A 19,900-nucleotide genomic window follows, 5' to 3' on the forward strand; every position below is an offset into this window, starting at 1 on the left:
TAAGCAGGGCCAGTATACTTGAACTTGAATGGAAAGGTAGCCTTGAGAGTGGAGGGCTAGTTAATTTCTGAGGGGAAAGAAAAGCCCTCCTGAGAAAGCAGTTGTTCCTTTTGGAAGAGACAGGGCTATCTATACCCTTCCTTCACCCACAATGGCATCTCTAGACAAAACCCTCTTTCTCCCTTTGCTTTGGCAGGGAACTGAGGATTATGATTTAGGGAAAGCCAGCAATATCCTGCTGTATCAGCTGCAGGCAACGCCAGATCGGCGTTTCCGGAGAGAGCAGGTGGTGGGGAGGAAAAGGAGAGAGAGAGAGAGAGAGACGCGGCCGCGTTGCGGGGGTTTCGGAGGCGGATGGTTGGTCTCTGCACGACCTGTCCCCCCCTCTCCGGAGCCTGTCCGGCAGCAGCGGTGGATGAGCCGGGCTGATAGGAAGGCACCGCACCCCAGGGCCCCTCTTCCTCTGCGGGCCCTCGTCCTCCTCCTCCGGCAGCTCACAGCACCCCTCGCTAGGCACAGCCTCACCCCCTCCTGGCACCTCTCCGCCGCAGCTCTGGGGGCGGGAACGCATCGGGTGCGTGCGTCGGTTCGCCACGGATCTGCTTGAATAAATTCATCGGGAATTTTATCTTCAAGTAGGGCTTTTTTTTTTTTTTTTTTTACCTGCAAGCTGCTTTTGGATTAGAGGTGGTGTGTGTGTGACGGGGAGGCTTGTGTGGTTTTAGTGTTTTATTTATTTATAATCCATTTCGAAGAGAGACAGCAACCCACCGGCTGACTCCCCACGCCAGCCCCGCCAGGACGAGGGGCGCTCGCAGCCTCCACCTTCCCTCTCCGAAGGTGCGGCCGGCGCCTTCCCTCCTCAGCTCCCGACGGAGGCGGTAAACCCCGAGTTACGGAAGTGGGTGGGAATGCGGCGCAGGGCTCGTAGGGTACCGGAGAAAGGGCAGGGGGAGGACCTCCCCGAATCGGGAGCCGGGCTGAGGGGAGGTTTTCCTCCCGACGGGCGCCCCGCTGAGGGGAAGGGGGTGAGTGCGTGGGTGCCGCCGCGGCAGCGTGGGGTGGACCGGGCTGGGCCGGGCCGTGGGGGTTCAGGTGTCTGTGTCGCTGCCTCTCCCCCGTGTTTTTTTTCTTTTGGGGGGCTGAGGGAGGGGGAGGGAAACTGTGCTTTTTCGCTAATCACAGTTATTGTGTGAAGCTTTCTCACCCCGGGGCGACAGTGATCTGATGGGAAGCTTTGAGGTTCGGTGTTGATTTTGAGTCCATGTGCTTGTTTTTACTCTTTAATTTGCTCTCTGAAGGAAGGTCTGTGAGACCTCCTCACAGGTTTTCAGTTGCAGGTTTCAAAATGCTGTGGGTGTGGGGAGTTGGATTGTTTTCTTTTGTTTTGTTGTTGCTTTTTCTTCAGCACTTTTTTCACCTGTACACCATTGCCAAAATAAATGGATAATGTGTTTTTATTTCTCCGGTTAGAGTGTGAAGAAAGATACAGTGCTTCCCTACCCACCCTATGAATGAACAGGTTGGTACCTAATGTGAGTTTGAAGTTTCAGGTGACTTTGGAGAGGGAATGTCAACAGATAATATGCACTGTCATTCATGCAGATGTGTATATAACATAGTTAAACTAAAATGTTGGTGCAGTGAAGGTCAGTCCATTTTCCTTTCCAGACAGTAATTCCTTTTACTTGAAATAAGATGTAGAAAGTTACCCTCCCAGTGTGTTCCTGTGTGGCCCAGTGCACTTAACTGGGTGTGGGAGATGTGTGTTTATGCTGTTTCTTGCTTCAGGATTATGTCCTTTTGATAATGGAATGCAACTGCTTTTTGATACTTCATTAAAATCTTTATCTTTCTTATACTCCACCATCAGTAAGAAAGAATTAAGAAATGGGAATCCAGATAGATCATGCCCGACTAACTTGATGTTTCTATGTCAAAATGTCTGGTTTCTGAAAATGACAAAGGCAGAAAAATTATCCTTTTTGTGTTCCTCTGATTTTTCTAAGCTTGCCATGTCCCACCAGCTGCTTCTTTCCTCCTTAACCCCTATGGAGTGTAATAATTTTTGGTGTAGGGATTGTCAGTCTTGGAGGTACTGAAAGGCCTTTTGGGGTGAAGAGCTGCCTGGCTGGGGACATGCAAAAGTAAAGGATGAACAGAAATTACAGGAAACCTAAGCCACATCTGAATTCTAGAAATCCTTTCTAGAGGATGGGAAAAAACAGCCTCATCATCAGTATGCATGTTTCACATCACCTTGGGTTTGTCTAAACAACTGCATATTAGATTGACTTAGATTTAGTCACTTCTCACCGCAAGATCGGTGATTACTTTGTATGTTATATGCTATGTGTAGTGCAAAGTGCTAATAATAGGCTCTGCATTAATATGCACAGAGATGTGCACACAAACATACTTTATGAATGTAGCAGTTAGAAGAAGGTTGCCAAGTTTCAACGTTCTTAAAACCTCCTCTGTGTCTTGCTGAAGTGGTCCGCACCTATTAGTGATGCTGACCTTGCATCTTTGGCAGAACCATCCAACTGCACTCAGCAGCTGCCAGCATTATGTCTGCGTGGCTGTTGGTTGTGTCTAAGGTGTAAGTGTACATGAGATCACTGAGTGGGCACTAGCTCCAGCCTGCCCATTGCTCTCATTTCCTGAGGCAGCAGGAGATGGTGAGCATGCATCTGCATGTGGGCAAGGTGGGAAGTGATCACACCAGCACCTGAGGGCGAAATCTGCCCTTCATTAGCATGACAATATAAACATACCCCTTCCAGACAATAAAAAGTTAGTAGTAGGGAAACACCAGGTAGTTTTGGGGGTGAACATAAAATTTTCATGTAGTGTAATGTGGCTGACAAAATGAGAGGAGGAGTTTCAACTTGATTCACGGCTTCAGGCCTCAAGATAGAATCACAGAATCCTTTCACATTTCTTCAGTGCTTCTCTTTTTTGTTATTTCAGGATGCTCACCAGAACCCCAAGCGTTGTTGCTCAAGTGTTCCTTCTTCTAAGCATAATTCTTGTCATTGCTATTGCAGTGATTCAGATAAATCAGCAACAGATCCTCTCTCCAGGGCTTAAGGTAAGTCTTAGAATACATAAGGAAGGAGACCAATGTTTTGATCTGTTACTTAATAATGTTCCTTTCCGAACTGATTTTTATGGGGTGGTTCAAATAAAGATACAGCCATAAATTAATGGCATTTAATCACATTTCTGTCATGGGAAAACAAGCTGTGAGAGAAGGAGAATTGCTCAAGATCACAGAGTCAATGGCAAAGCAAGGAAAGCATTCCTTGATTCCTTGTGATGCCTATCATGTAATGTTTTCTTCAGGACTGAAAGCCAGGCAAAGCCTGTTTTTATTCATTTTTTTGTTATTATTTTTTACCAGAGATAGAAGTAATTTTTAAATCACTTTGAAGTGGGATATGCCTGGGGTTTAATTCTGCCCCCCAGGCACAGCTAGGAAGCTTATGCTCAAGTCTTTGCAAACTGAGTATCAAAAGGTGTGGACTTTATGATTTACTGCATGTTGGGACTTGGATATTAATAGGAGCAAAGTAGCTTCATGAGGAGGGGCAGAACAAACTGGTAAGGACAAACTGAAATACTCTGCAACTGAGGCTTTGCCTTGTAGTGCAGAATGTGCAGATCCTTCAGTGAGAGATGTATACAAGGAGGACAAATCTGCCTTCAAGAGAAGCTGTGCAGTCTGAGTTCTGTGCTTTTTCTCAGGATAGCTACAAGCATATAAAATCTGTCAGATCCTCTTCCACCTCCTTTCTGCCTTCCCCTGTGTGTACACATTTAACTGGATAGTTCACATACTGATACCAATAGGCTAATGTCTCATTGCAATTAATGGGATTATAAACACCTTTGGCTTTGTCTGAATCACTTGTTGGTGTACTAGTCAGTGGGATGAAAGTGTATTTTGATATGTTTTATGTGTTTGTGCAGTGTAGCAGGGCGTGTGTGCTGCGATATTGCATGGGGACTTTATGCCTCAAGTTTACTCCCTGTTGTGCCCCACATTTCTGCTTGCAGCAGCCTTACATCCTGCCAGTTGTCATGCAAGGCAAGACTGGGCTGACTTGTAAACTGAAGCCACTATCTGAAAGACAGCCTAAACATCAGTTATGTATGTGATTAATGCAGTTTCACATTTAGGATGGTAAAATTATCTGCCTTACTCTTTGAGCAAACATTAGATCCACCTTGGTCATCTGGAGCCAGTTCAAGTGGAGAGGTACTTGGAATTTCCAGATTCAGAATAGCTTCAAGGCTGGCTCTGGAGGAAAACTGGTGTTTCACCTGCTAGGTGCCTTGCCTTTGGATTTCTTTGTGGGCTGTAAGCCCATCCCAGTTGATATGGAGGGTCATATACTTGATTCCTGAGATGCTGAGTAGTCCTTTGTGAATTATTAAATACTCTCAAGAAATACTTCTTCAGGAGCAGAGGGAGGACCTTGGTATGCAAGTGTAAAACCCTCCAGTACCTTGCTGATATGGTGGAGCCTGAAAGTGGCAGTGTCCTGAAGTTAGCGGTTGATTAAAATTAAATAAGGCAATAATGTGATGAAAATAAACTTTTTTTAAAAGTCCTCATTCTTCTTCTGGCTCTTCTCTATGAAACAAAAAGGTCTACTGAAGGATAACTGGAGTTCATGTTGTCTGTGGCATAAGAGCTCTTTCCCAGGCTGCATGTGGAGAGTGTCTAGGTTCATGCCTTTGTGGCAGGAAAGATAAATTACCTGCTGATGTTCTCAAATGTTGTTGCAAAATTAAATATTTTGGTTCCTTGGTTGTTGAGTTATCTGAAGATACATCCAGTGATTTGTGAAGGAAGGACCTGCCCATGTGCATGAGGCTGAGGAAATGAAAGAACTCGTGACTCATTGACACACACCACAAAGCCAGACCAGTGATGAAGAGAGCACAAACATCCTTAGGGTTGTAGTCTGAGGAAGCCCAGAATTTTAAATGATGCTGGCTCTGACTGTAATGAGCCTTTATAGCAGTCAAAAAATTTGTTTGTCTACTGATGTTTTGTGAGCCTTGAAGAGGAAAACCTCCCCATTCATTACTGTGTTTCTTTAATTTGCTTCCCCAGGTGCTACAGTTTTCTACACCTAGATTTTGCACATCTTTTGGCCCTAAGGAGGTATTTTGCCTTGTTTGTAGATGTTATACTTGATTAAAAGTAGTTCAAACCTATGTAGCTGAACTGAAGTGCACTTCTAGCATGAACCTACCTTTGTAGCCTCTGTTTTCCCTGTAATTGGTTTGGCTTGCTAGCTTCTCATGGCAGTTTTCCAAAGTGAATGGAAGGCAGGTAAGACATCATAACTGGGCCTGCTTTAAGAATCTGTGCATCCTCCTGATTCAGGCTGAAAATCTTTGTCCTTCCTTCCCTATTGGGATTATGACCCTTTTTTCCCCACTTTTTTTCCTTTTTCCCTTTTCTCCCTTTTCCCCCTTTTTCTGTTTTCCTTAATCTGTTTTTCCTTTTTCTTTTTTCAATTTTCTTTTTTCCTTCTTCTCCTCTTTTATCCTTCCCCCCCCCCTCCCCTTTTTTCCTATTCTTTAATGGCTCCTATGCCAGAGCAAGGGTTTTCCTGTTCCCAGTCCCACGCAATGCATTTTGAAACAGGAAGGCATTGCTTGTCCTTAAAGGGCAGCCAAAGGTAATTTGATTTGCAGCTTAGGCAGAAGTGTAATTTCACCAGAGAATTTTAATTCAACCAGTTTGTCTTAGCCAGCAGGATGAGACAAACCATGTAGAATTCTCTTACCCTCTTAAAATGCCACATTCTCTGTAATTTCTGTATTTTTAATTAAAGACTAATCCTCATCCTAACATCTGGCATACTTGTCACTGATGATGACTTCATGAGACTGCATGGGGCCAGTTGACAGAGCATGAACTCACACAAGTTCTGAGGAGCTTCAGGAGTCATTCTGAAATGAACCCAAGAGTCCTTTTAAAACAACAAGCATCTCTTCTAGGAAACAGGAGACTGTATAGGAAAAACAGGAGAAGGAGGAAGAAGAAAATAAAATTGGCAGTAACACATTAATTCATGTAAGCACACCACTATTCTCTGGGATGGAAATCTGTACCTTTCAGGAAAGAGGCTGGGAGATGCAGAGGAGGATGGAAGTAGGTCAAAAAACTCCACAGCTAGCTCAGGTAAAAGTATTTCCATTATCTGCCAGCTCTGCTTGGACAGGATAGTTAGCTCTGAAAGTGGCTAGGTTAAAAGCTTATGGTTGGCACTTTGAGCTGACAGAGACTAGATTTAATTAATAGCCCTCAAACAGATTGACTGTTACTCTATTATGTGTCTCCAGAGTACTCTTCTGACTTCCAAGGACACAAAATCCACTCAAAGTATCTTTGCTAAAGTAGTTATTTGAATGGAACCTGATGGTGTAGTGGTTTCGTAGTACATAATTCACCTTTTAGCTGATCTGGGTAAATATAATCTGGATAAATATAAATGGCATTTTCATTATATAAAAGTCCTTTAGGAAACAGACTAGACTGGGATAGCTGGTAGTTCTTTGGGAGCCAAGAGTTTCTAAGATGACAGTCAAAGCTGGAAACTAATGAGGTGTGGAAGGTGAATGGTCTGCCACCTGAAGCAGTGATATTTCTCTCTTAGACTTGAGACTCCCAAGGGAGGCAGTGGGATGAAGTTTATTGGCCTGCTGCATGGGCTCTTACTGCTTTGCAGCCAGATGGAGGCTCTCAGTTTTTAGTATTGTCAGTGTCCTGGGCATCTGTCCTTTTTAAAAGAAAAAAAAATGTTGACAGAGAAATGAACCCTACACTGTGTGATTCCTACCAGCTAGATGGCTTTGGAGGAGGGGGCTGCTAAATGTACTTTGAGAGATCAAAAAGAGGATAAAGCAACATTGCAGTTATCTACCCTTCATTAAGTTTGCCTTCCTAGTTGATAAAGTTTGCTGCTGCCAGAAAAGATGGAAAAGGGGTAAATGCTAGTCTGGTGAGCAGTGGAATGGGATGGAGAAACTGCATTAGTCTCATAGAGATTAGAGAGGAGGTGACCTGGGGTGAGTCACTTAAATATTTCTCATATACTTCATAAATAAACATGGGGTAATGTTGATTCTCTTTCCCTCTTTGTCTCACACTCTGGCACAGCCTGTTTTCAGTGGCAAACTCTCAGTGCCTAAACTACTCTTAAGAGAGAGGTTTATGAGGCAATTAGGAAGAACTGGGCTTGTTTACACCATTCTTACTGTGGACTACTATCTACTTAACCTCATTGCTCATAGCTTTATGGATCCCTTGTGCATCCTTGAATCTAAAGTGTGTGCTTAGGTACCAAACCCTCCAGTGTCCAGGAAGTGTAGCTGCGGTGATGGAAAATGAACTCGCTGGAAAATCAGGTCCTAACACAGCAATATCTGTGTCAGTGTGGATTTTTAACTTGATGCTGAAATTAGATGTGCATTCCCCATCCCCGTTGAATTAGTTTTTGAAGATAAGTGGTTATGTTCTTTGTTTTGCAGCCAAATACATTCTGTGCTTGGCTGTTGGGTTCATGCCAAGTGCCTCACACTAGAATTAATCTCTCTTGTAAATACACTGTGCATACATGTTCTGAAGAGTTTGATGGTGCAAAGAGTTACAGCTGCATATGGGCCTTTAAGATGTCACTGTTTGTTTCTTGATCTAATGTGTTCTTTTTTTTTTTCTCCCTAGTATGGAATAGTCCTGGATGCTGGATCCTCTAGGACTACTGTCTATGTCTATGAATGGCCAGCAGAAAAAGAAAATGACACGGGAGTAGTAACCCAAACCTTCAAGTGCAGTGTGAAAGGTGAGTTCAAATTGAATTTTCTTACCTCTTCCTAGCCTCCAAGATGTTATCTGGAAGTGCATACCTAAATTATGCAGTTCATTTGGAATTGAGATGAATAGCAAGCAATGATTTCACAACAGCACCAACATTTCTGTCTTCAGCATTAAATATATGTGTTGACATTCTTGGGTATTCTAGAACAAGGAAGGGAAAGCAAGTGTAGTGTGCACAGAAGTAATGCACTGTTATGTGCCTGATGGTGTGTCCTTGCAGCCTGCAAGAATGGTGGCCAGCCTGCTGAGGTGGAGTGCACTCTGCTAGCTCCTCTCTTGACTCATTAAGAATATTGCCTCTAAGAATTCTGGTGTGAGAAAAACCAGAGAAACTGAGTTATTCTTCTTGAAAAAAAAAAATGACAGAGGAATACTTTCTGAGTTTATTTTAATGGGTTTAGATTTTGCTTTGCCTCCAGGGAAAAAAGAAGTAGCAAAATGGAGGAGTCCAGATTATTGTGAATGCTCATTCCTGTCACTTGAAGGCTTTGGAAATTTGGAAAGATGTGAAATACTTAGAGTTCATGCACTAGCCTGGACTTGAACCTCTGACTTCAAGAGCTATTTGTGTGCATCTTGAAATTTCACCTGCTGTTCCTTGCAGAATCTTCTTTATTTTACTTTCAGCTGAGAACAGTGATCGGTGGAGGGGCCATGGTGTCCATGACAGTTGTGGCAAGCCAGATAAGGAAATCTTTATCCTAGGTCGTGGAAGGACAGATTTCCTGTGCTTTAGCAGAACAGAGAAATTTTGTATCCATTAGATACACTATTTTCTGCAGCACCTGCCATCTGCTATTTTCCTCATGAATATAGCACTGCTATCATTGTGTTTTTATATGGTTATACTGTATATCTCACTCTATCTATGGTACCATAAGTGTATATGTATACATGTAGAAATACAGGCAAACAGTTTGCATGTATCTTTTCTGTCTCACACAGCTGAGACTGTCCCTGCATTTTACTCAAAGCACTCACAGTTTTCAACCATCCTATCTTTGTTTGCAATTACAGGAGGGAAAGGGGAAACTGTCTCTCCACAGCTGTTTGCTAATTGGGTGAATTTGTAGTTGGCAAAGCAGAATGAAATCAATCTACTTGTTCTCTTTTAGGCCCTGGTATATCCAGCTATGAGAGTAACCCTGGAGCTCTTGCCAAACCCTTTGATGAGTGTCTGAATAAAGTCAAGGAGAGAATACCAGTTCATCTGCATAAAAACACTTCTGTTTATCTGGGGGCTACAGCTGGCATGAGACTACTGAGGTATGGTAGAAACTTGAACTCCACTGTATGAGTACTAGGATAGCAGTCTGTGAAAACAGAATGTGAAAAATGTACTGGACACATTTTTATCTGTTGGAAATTGGCCAACTCAAGAGGAAAGGGAGCCCAGCCAATTTAATTTAATTAACTGTTTTGATAGAGAAAGCGAGGCTGGATAAAAATTCTCTATTATGCCATATCAAAAAGAAATGCTTGCTTTATTCTGGAGAAGCCAAGGGTTTAATTTTCTCTTCCAAATCTGTCTTAAAATTCAGTCTTAGGTAGAGAGAGAATGTGCATATCTGTGGGCAGAAAAGACAGATTAAAGCTAGACACTGCAAAGCTTTCTGAGAGTGAATGTGGTGTAATGTGGCTTTTGGGGTCTGTCAGTGGCTTTAGCCCTGGCACAAACTGGCTTTTTATGTTTGTTCCGTGGCTAAACAGAGTGGGAGGAAAGGCTTCAGGACAGTTTTAACCAGCAGCTGTCATAACAGCACTCATTTCACCAAAAAGAAAAGTATATATAAGAAACAGAACACCCATGGACTTGAATGATAGAGCAAAGTTTGTACATCATGGGGAAGCTGCCTGCTGTAGTGATGCTGGATACTTGGCTGTACCCTATTATAAGCTTCCTCATTGGGGAAAAAAATGTCTGGTTTTTATTAGGTGACTGTAGGAGTTTTCTTGTAGTCAGTGAACAATACATATGAAATTGCCTTTCCACATGCTCAGTGTCTCATGTTTTGTGACTTGCTTAGGATGCAAAATGAAACAGCAGCCAATGAAGTCCTTGCAGCCATTCAAAACTACTTCGGAACACTACCTTTTGAATTTAGGGGTGCACAAATCATAACTGGGCCAGAGGAAGGGGTGTATGGATGGATAACAGCCAACTATTTAATGGGCAATTTCTTAGAGGTGTGTGGAAAAAAAATGCATGTGTTGTTGTTTTTTTTTTTTTCTGTTTCTTATAAATGAGAAGTTTGAGAGGACATGCTTGATAAAATATCATTGCTGTAACTTCCATTTTGCACTGAAATATATAATCAGGTCTTTCTAGGGCAGTAATAGAGCAATGCAAGGAATATGATGCTACAGGAATGCAGTAAAATTGTTGATCCACAAAATTAGGCTTTTCCCTATGTGACACTGGATGCCTTACGTAGGAAGTCATGTTGCATTGCTCTTAAATGCATTGGCCTGCTAAGTTGGACCAGGGTTGGTTGTCTTGACAGTGGTGTCAACTGAAGATGTTTTCTGTGACTTCTTCAGGTGGATTCTGTCCCTGCAGCTCTACTGGTCAAGGATCTGCACAGCTTCTCCAAATTGTTTGACAGTGTTTGCTCATTTCCTAAGCAGATGAGAGTGAAGTGGTGAAGGTGGCCACATGTGCCTCAGCTGAACCAGAAATCACTGACATACAGAGCATTCCAATATTGCTTGAAAAGCTGAGGGCTATGAGCAGTGGGCTGTGATGCCAACTGTCTTGTGCAGACAAAGTGATGCCACTACAAAGATACTTGTGCTGTCCTGGAACCCAGCATAGCAGAGAAGGAGTCAAATGTGTTGGAAAATCCCTTTTTCTATGTAGATATTTAGTATAATTTCATTCCCAGTAAAAGCTGTACCAAGATGATTGGCAGCTGCTTCTCTTCATTCATGGCAGCAGTGTGCTGCCCTTAGCATCAACTGCACTTCTTCTAGATAGTGTCACTAGGATGAAAAAAATTTCAACCAAACCCCAGTAATGTTAGCTGTCCTGGTTGAATGGTTCCTAGATCATGGAAATGGTTCCTAGATCATGGAAATTAATAAGCAGTAATTAGTTGTTGGTAATTTGACTGATAGCCCATGCTGAATGTGTTGTTGACTCTTGCAAAATTAAGAAGAATGGTATTGGAATCACACGTTCTGGAGGAATTTTTCTCATTGTATGCATTTCATGCAACAAAAATGACACACTGAGCTTCAGAGTGGTGTCAGTCTTCTACCACATTAATTCTAATAATCCAAATATCAAATTCCATATGGTAGATTTACAAGGACTACTGGAGGAACTGCAAGTCATTTTGAAGCCAGATTAGTACAGAGTCATGTGAAGACCTAGATGTGGAATATCACAAGCAGGAGAGAGAAACTTTTCGCCATTCTTGTGACAATTGGCTGAGTCAAATTCTGCTAGAGGCTTTTAATAGGAATTTTTCACTGTAGAATTTTCTTGTGAATATATTTGCTGGTCCATGGAGTTTCTTTTGTATACATTTATGTCATCGTGCTTGGTACTACAATGCATACTGAGATAGATAATCATGCAGAAGCTTTATTCTCCACTCTGACTGTGTAGATCAAATACACAATTTGAAGGTTGTTTTGGGTAATAGAGAAAAATGCCAGCTGAATGGATTGGGTTTATTGCCACTGCAGTTTCAGTAAATGAAATGTGCAGATTAGGGGTCCTTGTTCTTTTGACTTCGGTGGAGGTTTTGTTTGACTTTTCTGTTTTACACTGTTTTCACTCTTTTTCTCTGCGATTTCTTAATATTCTATCCCTTTAAAAATTCTTCTTGCTTTGAAGCAAGCAAATCTTCATACTATTTTTATCCAGATTTTGTCAAGATCTCATGGGTATCTGGACTTCAATTCTTTCTTTCTAATAAAGAAACTGATCTGGATAGTCCTGTGCTTTGATCATTGTGCTGCCTCTGACTTGAAAGCTTTGCTGCATTCCTTTTTCCATCTTTCAAGGTCATTTCACTCCATGAAAGTACATCCCTCTTACTTAGAAAACATCTGTGTCTTTTCCTGAGGGTTAAGATTTTTTTATAAAGGGTGCAAGACAAAGAGGGAGGGGGGAAGTCTTAAAAAGTTAAGTAAAGGGTGGAAAAACTTGAAGGGAGAACAAGCAGATTGTACTTCTAATTAGCCTTGTTTTCACTTGTAGAGGAACCTTTGGAGGACATGGGTTCATCCGTACAGAAAAGAAACTGTGGGTGCACTGGATCTTGGAGGAGCTTCTGCTCAAATTTCATTCATTCCAGAGGACACTCAGGAGAATTCCAACAGCACCTTGCAAGTGAAGTTGTATGGCTACAACTACAATGTTTATACTCACAGTTTCCAGTGCTATGGGAGAGATGAAGCTGAGAAAAAGTTTTTAGCATTGCTGCTCCAGGTCTGTCTAAGGCTCTTTGTGATACTGCTCTTGCTAGTGTTCTGTAATTGTCTGAGCAGGTTCTTTGGTGGAGTTCAGAGATCCCAATAAGAGCTCTTTTGTGCCTAGTTGTGGACAAATGCACTTTGGTTTCATAGATCTTTGTGTTTGCTAAAAATTGGCTAGAGGTTTTTACCATTTGACAAAGTGGCCCATCTAGTTTTGATAGTGTTTTGATGATCTTGCCAATGTTTTGGGTTTTTTTTTTGAGAAAGGAGTTTCTATGAATTACAATAATCATCCATGACAGAGAAGTGCATGCATATAAGGTTTAAAAAGATTCCCCTAGTTAATGTCAAATTAGCTCTTTCTTGCTTTTGGGTAGCCTTTATTGTTTGGGTTATGTTTTTCCTTTTTTTTTTTTTCTTCCAGAAATCAAACACCAGTTCTCATGTGGATAATCCATGTTACCCTCAGAATTATAATACTGCATTAGCAATGAAGCACTTCTCTGGTAGCCTTTGTACACAGTCTGTGAGACCAGCAACTTATTACCCAAACCAGCTTGTGAACTTCCATGGAACTGGAGACCCAGGTCTGTGCCAGGAGATGGTTTCTTTATTGTTTAACTTCACTGCTTGCAGAGACAGAGAAGACTGCCCATTTAATGAAATCTATCAGCCGAAAGTTAAAGGGAATTTTGTGGTAGGTTTTCAAACACAGGATTTCCTTTTGAGCTTGCTTGCTTTTTATTTCTGTAGTTCCGAAAGTAACAGACCTGTCATCTACTCCTTTTCTGTAGGCTTTCTCAGGATTCTACTATACAATTAATGCTTTGAATTTGTCTGGGCACTTCTCTCTAGCTGACTTCAATTCAAGTATGTGGTTTTTCTGTTCACAGAGCTGGGCACAGGTATGTGAATTGTTTGAGCTTTTTTTTTTTTTTTATTATTCCATTTTGTTTCTCTCTTCTATCTGTAAAAGGGAGATATGAAAATAATATGGACAGGACAAGTATTCAGAACTTTTCAGAAGGTCTGTATCAACCTCAACGTTTGTTTCTCGCTTTGTACTTCAAGCCATGTAGTATTTCTGGCATGCTTAAAACTAAGTTTGGAAATTTCATCCCACTTGATTCTAAGTTTCTGGCCTATATTGAAATGTGGCCAAGTAATGCATTCATTTTCCCCTTATCTTTGAGCTTTGTAGAGCTGATGTCACAAAGATAGGAAGGGCTGTTGCAAATGAATATATGTGGATATGTATTTATGCATTTCAGGGAATTGGAGATTGCCCTGGTGGAATTTTTTGGAAGGCTCATCCATTTAAATTTTAAAACAAAACACTGCTAGGCTAACACCCATTAAAAAGACACTTCAACCACACATATTATCAGCATTGTCACTAGATATTCAAAGCAGTTAGTACTTATCAGTTGTATCCCACATTATCTGTGTTTGCACAGTAGCGCAGAGCTGATGCGGTGTAGTTGAAGCTGATGAGGTGGAACTGGTGCAGCTGCCTGAAGAATCTTTACTGGAAGGCAGTAAAGGAAGGCAGTTTTTTTTTCATTTTTGTCCTCCCAGTGTTCATCTGAGGGAAAGATACAGTCTCATTTTTTGATATTACTTATACTAAGAAAAGCAAGTAAAGCAAATTATTCCCAGATGGCAATCCATGACCTTTTCCCAACAGCTTTCACCCAGCAAATCTTCATTTTACAGCTTGTTTGATCTGTCTGTATGTGTTGTGACATGTGGGTCCTGATCTTCTTGGGACTTGAAACAGCACTTTGAGATCACAGTTGGAGAGCAAAGCACTTCGCTTGGGTCTGAGAATTCTAACAGATATTAATGATCCAAATGAGCACCCCGGGTCACAACTGACATCCAAAGAGCAGTCTTGTGGTACAACATGTTCTGTGTAACTTGCAGGCATCTCTATTTAATGGTTCCAGTTCTGCAATATTCCTTATATCCTGTTTTGATCTCAGCTCTGTTAGTGTGAACCTAGAGTAAATTTGCAGACCTGTTTTAAACCTGTAGGAAGGTCCCTCAGACCATCAAACTGGTGCCCTGTTTGCATTCATGTTGTTGCTGGCATTTCCTGTTGTAACTTAGCATCACCATGTGGTAACTACCTGCCACATACAAGGTTGACTGTGTCTGTGGTCCTCTTGAACAGGTTGGTCGCCATGGTTTCCTACCACAGTTTTAATCTAAAAAGCTGACATGGAAAATTTAGGAACTGTAACATCCATAATCTTTTTATATGCACTTTTATGCCTATTTTCATTTTTATTACATAAGCTGTATCACTGGCAGGGTTTTTCTTTTCCTGTATTTGCACATCTAATTGTCTACAGCTTTACTGGGTGTTTTTGAAAAATTCTAATACATTCTAATTAGAATCCAAAGTATTCTCTAGTTACAAAAGCTGAAAGCATATGTTTTCATAATGTACATGTTTTTTAAAACCTTTTGCTTTCAGCTCCAGTTTATGCTGCCTGAATTTGAAGAAAAGTATGCTAGATCCTACTGTTTTTCGGCCAATTTCATTTATTACTTGCTTGTACATGGTTACCACTTTGATGCAGAAACTTGGCCACAGATACATTTTCAAAAGGAGGTGAGTAATAATGATTTCCTCTTACTGTTGTCTTAATCCAAAGAAGTTTATAATGGTGCAGCAGCCAACAAAAATATAAACAGCCTTCGTAAATGATTGTCAAGTGTTTGGCATAAGACAAAGTCACTTTTCAAGCCTCAGTAGCAAATTCAGCCTGGTTCCAAAGGTTGCAGCATTATTTGGAGTTGATGCCTCGGTTTTTTCAAAGAGCTTTAAGATGGGGTTAAATAATTGTGTTTTAAGGTCTGCCCCAGCTTGTTGAAGGTAGTGGCTTGCTCTGGGGTGGTGATCTGCTTGAATCACTTTGCCAGTCAAGGCCTTTGAGCTAACCCTGCTGAGCTGGACAGGAGAAATCCTGTTTTTCTGTCTGCTGGCAGAGCCTTGGGGGATCCAGCAGAGCTGGTTTGTAGGCAGTGAGTGGTGATGAAGCAACTGAGGCTGTTTTTATCCTCAACTGACAATCTGTGTCATAATCTAGTTCTCTGGATAAGTATGTATATTGATTGAGGCTTTCAGTTGCCAAAGAGAGAAGGATTACAACAATATTTATGTAATAGCTGCATTTATCTCTTCTCTGACCTCAGTTTATCTCCTAAGAAGCAGAGTAGTTGGAATGAACTTGTAAATATCCACTTTAAAGCTACTGCAAAGAAATCTTGGCTTCCAAATCAGAAGGCAGTGCCACTCTCTGAGCTTGGCAGGTTACATCAAGAAGTGTGGTCCTCACAGTGCCCTGTGACTCCATCTTTTCCTCTCTCCTACTTCACACAGCCTTATTCTAAAACACTTTCCCAGACTGTCTCACTCTCCATACAGTTTAGAAATGCTTCAGTGCTTGCATGCAAAACCAACAAACCAGTAGGTGGTAGATCTTCATGCAGTGTTCTTAAATGCAGGGCATGCTGTCAAGCTGTCAATGAGAAATAGCAAGCCTGTATCTCACTTCTGTAACCCAGTAACCAGTTTTATTAGCATCCTCTGGAACTACAAATAAGGTTAATTTTAAGTGGTTCTGCATCTTCTTTGTGTACTGCATTAAAGTTTTCTCCTTGCTAGCTTAAAGGGCAGTTGCCATCATCATGATATGACTGTTTTCTGAACAGTCATATCTATTACTGGTGCACTAAGGAACCAAATAGGATTCTCTTACCTTATTTTGTCCTGCAGTGGAGAACTTTTGGCAGCTGTGGAGGAGTCTCCAGAGTTTAATCCTTATACTGGGAAATCAGCATAGAGCTTACTTCGGGCTCCTAAATCTCAACCTAATGGGGATGGTGGTGGGTTTTTCTTGGTATTTATATATCTCTTGTATTGTCCCCAGCAGGTAGGAGCAACCAAATGCAGAAATGCTTTTCTATATTTAGCTAAGACTATAAAAACACTGAGCAAATTGGAAACCCAAAAGGCTCATTGGATAATAACACCTTTGTTACCTAGATTTTGCACTGGGATAATCATGAAACTCCAAAAGGAAAGACTGCATTCTCTTAATTAGATTTGCCCCTCAAAGAACTACAGTAATAATATCGAATAACTGATGATCTAAGCTACCCCAGAGATAACAGCGGTTTCTCTGAGAGTGGAGGGTGGGGGTTTTTGCCTATGCTGGAAGAATATTTCCTATTAATTAGTTTAAACAACCACTGAAAAGAATCTTAACCCCATGCTAATATCTGGATGAGATCTGGAACTAGATGATTTGCAAAAGTTCTGAACCTCACGAGAGGTTTTCCCTTCTTTTAGCAATGAAAAATCACCTTCATCCATCTTACCTCATCTGTCCTTTGCTCACCTATCCTATTACTATTGCTTAGCTTTCTTTTTATCAATTAAACAAAAGGTATTAGGATATAGACAGCTACAGAAAGGATCAAATATTATAGGCCCTTATGGTTTCCAACAACCAGTGGCTGACTGCTTAAAACTGTACATTAAAGACATTAAATTATTTATTAAAGTTAAGCCCTCAGCTTCATCATGACGCTTATTATTCAAGAAGAGCTAAAGAGGTTTGCCTTCCCAAATTTGCTTTCCCAACTTTAAGCAAACTACTCAGGAGCAACCATTCAGGCAAACTCTGTAGTAGCAGAGTGGGATGACCTGACCTGTAATAAAGATAGAAAACTAAATGAGTTTGGGAGAGCTGGTTGCTTGTAGAACTCAGCTTGAGCTTTATGTCTGTCTTGTAGTATACCCTAAAACTATCTGGAGTAGTTTGGAAGTGGTGCAGGCCCTTTGAAAACCAAAGCAACCCATGCTAGAGTGTAAGACAAATGTATGTCCTGTAGCTGGGTCTTGAGGATAGCCTGCTTTTAAAGAGTTCCACTGATTTCTCTTGAAATACCTGCCCTTATTTTATCACTCCATTTCACAATAGATTTTTTATTATTATTAAGAGTAGTAGTTTGATTTATAAGAGGAAGTTATGTTTGTTTATATGTTCTCTATAAAGAGACAAACCAGTATTGGAGCCTGGAACATGGGAGGAGGACATGGGACACTATCTTTGCTCCTTGATCCTGTAGTTACCAAGTAGCCAAATGATGATTTAATGAAAAACGCAGTGGAAAATTGAGTAACACTTTTCTCAAATTAGCAGTGCAGGAGGACCATGGAACAAATACAGATGTACCCCCTTTGCTTTTGTTTCATCTGTTCCTAAGTAACTGTCCACGCACAGTTTGTTTGGGTTTTGGTGGTGTTATTTTTTTGTTTTTTTTTTTAATGGTAGAGCCTTTTACTGATTCATTTCTTGCACAAAACCAGACACAGAACTAAATATGATAAATATGAGCTCCTGTTGTGGGGACTTGACCCTGGCTTCCTCCTCTTTGTCCATATCAGTGGGACTCTCTGGGTTTTTTTTTTTGTTGTTCTGTTTTTTGTTTTGTTTTTTTCTTGAACTAAATAACATCCTAGAATTTGGCTGAGAGGCACAATAGGTAGTGTTTTGGAGGTTTTTTGTCCAGTGTGTTTCTTGCACAGAAGATCCCATAACTGGCTGTCTGCATATATACCTGCCCATATATATGTCAATATGCCATATCCTTGTACCTGTCCATCTAATACCTGTGTCTCACTTTTTTAACCCAGTAACCAATTTTATTAGCATCCTCTGGAACTACAAATAAGGGCAATTTTAAGTGGTTCTGTATCTTCTTTGTAAACTACACTAAAGTTTTCTCCTTGCTAACTTAAAGGGCAGTTGCCATCATCAGCAGCTGAGCTTTTGGAACCTCTTTTCTTTGATTGAAAAGTCTATGGGAACAGGACTCTTCTGTCTTTATTTCAGGTTGGTAACAGCAGTATTGGATGGTCACTTGGTTACATGTTAAGCCTCACGAACATGATTCCATCAGAAGGCAAGATGATCCAGTTACCTCTGAAACCTTCTTTGTTTGCTGGGCTCCTCGTCTTCCTCACAGCTACAGCACTGCTGTGTTTTCTCTTCCTTGCTTACCTGTGTATTGTATCCCGTAAGCAGAAGAACATCAGTCCTGTGGAACATGTATTTATTCAAGAATGAATGGAAGACCAAACAAAAATTTTATAGTACTATTAAGTTATGTAGGAGTTTATTTTTGAAAAATGAAGGGCAAATTAAAGACCAGCAAAAAGACTTCAGAACCAGAAGCATAGAGAAGACACAAGACACAGAGGAATCTATTATAAGGTGAATTGGAGTGCTTCTGAAATATTTTGACAATTGTTTCTGTAAAACTAGTTTGTCCAGTTTGCAGCAGAGAAAATGTAGGCAGATGTGTCACTTTTTGATACAGGCTTAATAGTCTTTTTCTGTCAGGTGCGTATGACTGGTTTTCTGTTCATTAACTCTGTGCTAACTGGTAAACTGAGGTGATGGATTTGATCATGGTGGCAGTTCTTTAACATAAAATTAAACAAGTCGGTGGGAATAGTAGGAGGTAGGAATAGAGAACTAAAAGCCTCCCAAGAATCCTAATTTCTGAAACTGAAACTGAGTAATGATAGGAACTGAAAGGAACAGCTGGGATAGAATTGGTTTTATTGCTGTTTCGAACTGACTGATCTCCACTGCGTAAAGGTGGAATAAACTGGCAGCACCTCTCAGGATTTTAAAGCCTGTTTTTGAAGCATGTCTCCATAGTCACCTCTGGAAGCCACTAGATTTCTCAGTGTCCTTTTCTCCATCTTTTACATAAATACTTCTTTGTAAATTCTCATACTGAATCACTGATGTGCATGTATTCCCCACGTGTGGTTGAACTCAGGCAGACACAATCAGCACTGACTGGTCATGTACATATATTATTTCAACTGTCTGGATAGAGTCTCAGACCTCTGAAGCATTAACATGTTAAAGCCCTTCATCCAAGGCGAAGAGGAAGAGAAGCCAGCCTGCAGGCCACTGGGACACCCTTTCTGTAGTGGATTTAGGAACACGATGCTGGAGCTGCAGCCATGGCAGTAGCAGTGCCTTGTTCAGCCTTTCCACTCTCCTGGCCTCAGTGGTCTTCAGCAGCACTGGGAACAGGAATGGACAGCTCTCCATGGGACACCTCTAGGTGGCCAGCTTTATGTGGGACAACTCTGCAAAGGCTGGCACATGCTTGTCAGTGCTCCCTGGTACACAGAGCAGGGACATATTCAACAGCTGTTGCTAACAAGCTGTAGCCTGTGAGGCTGCCCGAGTAGTGGTTTCTGCACAGGGGTGTTGCACGCAAGAGATGTACTTGTTGGTGCAAACACTCAAAGGTCGACACTGGATTATGAATTCAAAAGAATTAAAAAAAGATGATAAATGAAATGCATGTGGAGATTTTGGGATGGGGGGAGTGACAGACTTCTCATAAAGTAAAAACATGGCAGGAATTTGTACCACGTAGCATAATTCAGCATTGATTATATCAGTTCAGAGGATAGAAAAGTAAACAACGCTGAATATGGTAGTCAATCATATCCCAATTTAG

The 19,900-nt window shown here is 41.2% G+C and overlaps 1 protein-coding gene across 9 annotated transcripts; it reads left to right on the forward strand.

Annotated features, from left to right (window-relative positions):
* Positions 1 to 369: 369 nt before the first annotated feature.
* ENTPD3 (ectonucleoside triphosphate diphosphohydrolase 3) lies at positions 370 to 19,038 on the forward strand. Of its 9 annotated transcripts, none has more exons than XM_071735401.1 (12): positions 454 to 635; positions 1,474 to 1,522; positions 2,974 to 3,094; positions 5,129 to 5,179; positions 7,751 to 7,868; positions 9,019 to 9,169; positions 9,931 to 10,090; positions 12,114 to 12,344; positions 12,756 to 13,028; positions 13,126 to 13,236; positions 14,814 to 14,951; positions 18,244 to 19,038. In XM_071735401.1, the coding sequence occupies exons 2-12, from the start codon at positions 1,515 to 1,517 to the stop codon at positions 18,475 to 18,477; spliced, it is 1,596 nt and encodes a 531-aa protein (XP_071591502.1). In that variant the 5' UTR covers positions 454 to 635; positions 1,474 to 1,514; the 3' UTR covers positions 18,478 to 19,038. The 9 variants fall into 9 exon arrangements, with proteins under 9 accessions (XP_071591506.1, XP_071591502.1, XP_071591504.1 ...); XM_071735403.1 differs by lacking the exon at positions 454 to 635 and adding an exon at positions 919 to 1,095 and having other exon boundaries at positions 1,474 to 1,535; XM_071735400.1 differs by lacking the exon at positions 454 to 635 and adding an exon at positions 919 to 1,095.
* The last annotated feature ends 862 nt before the right edge of the window (positions 19,039 to 19,900 follow it).

The sequence above is a fragment of the Heliangelus exortis genome, chromosome 2 (genome assembly GCF_036169615.1).
Source record: "Heliangelus exortis chromosome 2, bHelExo1.hap1, whole genome shotgun sequence".
In the NCBI taxonomy this organism is placed as follows: domain Eukaryota; kingdom Metazoa; phylum Chordata; class Aves; order Apodiformes; family Trochilidae; genus Heliangelus; species Heliangelus exortis.

Coding starts and splice junctions, on each gene's coding strand:
- ENTPD3 (XM_071735397.1), top strand. CDS start 6,125: ATGGAAATCTGTACCTTTCAGGAAAGAGGCTGGGAGATGCAGAGGAGG. Junction 6,209..7,186: donor AAACTCCACAGCTAGCTCAG/GTAAAAGTATTT, acceptor ACTCTGGCACAG/CCTGTTTTCAGTGGCAAACT. Junction 12,345..12,755: donor TTTTAGCATTGCTGCTCCAG/GTCTGTCTAAGG, acceptor TTTTTCTTCCAG/AAATCAAACACCAGTTCTCA.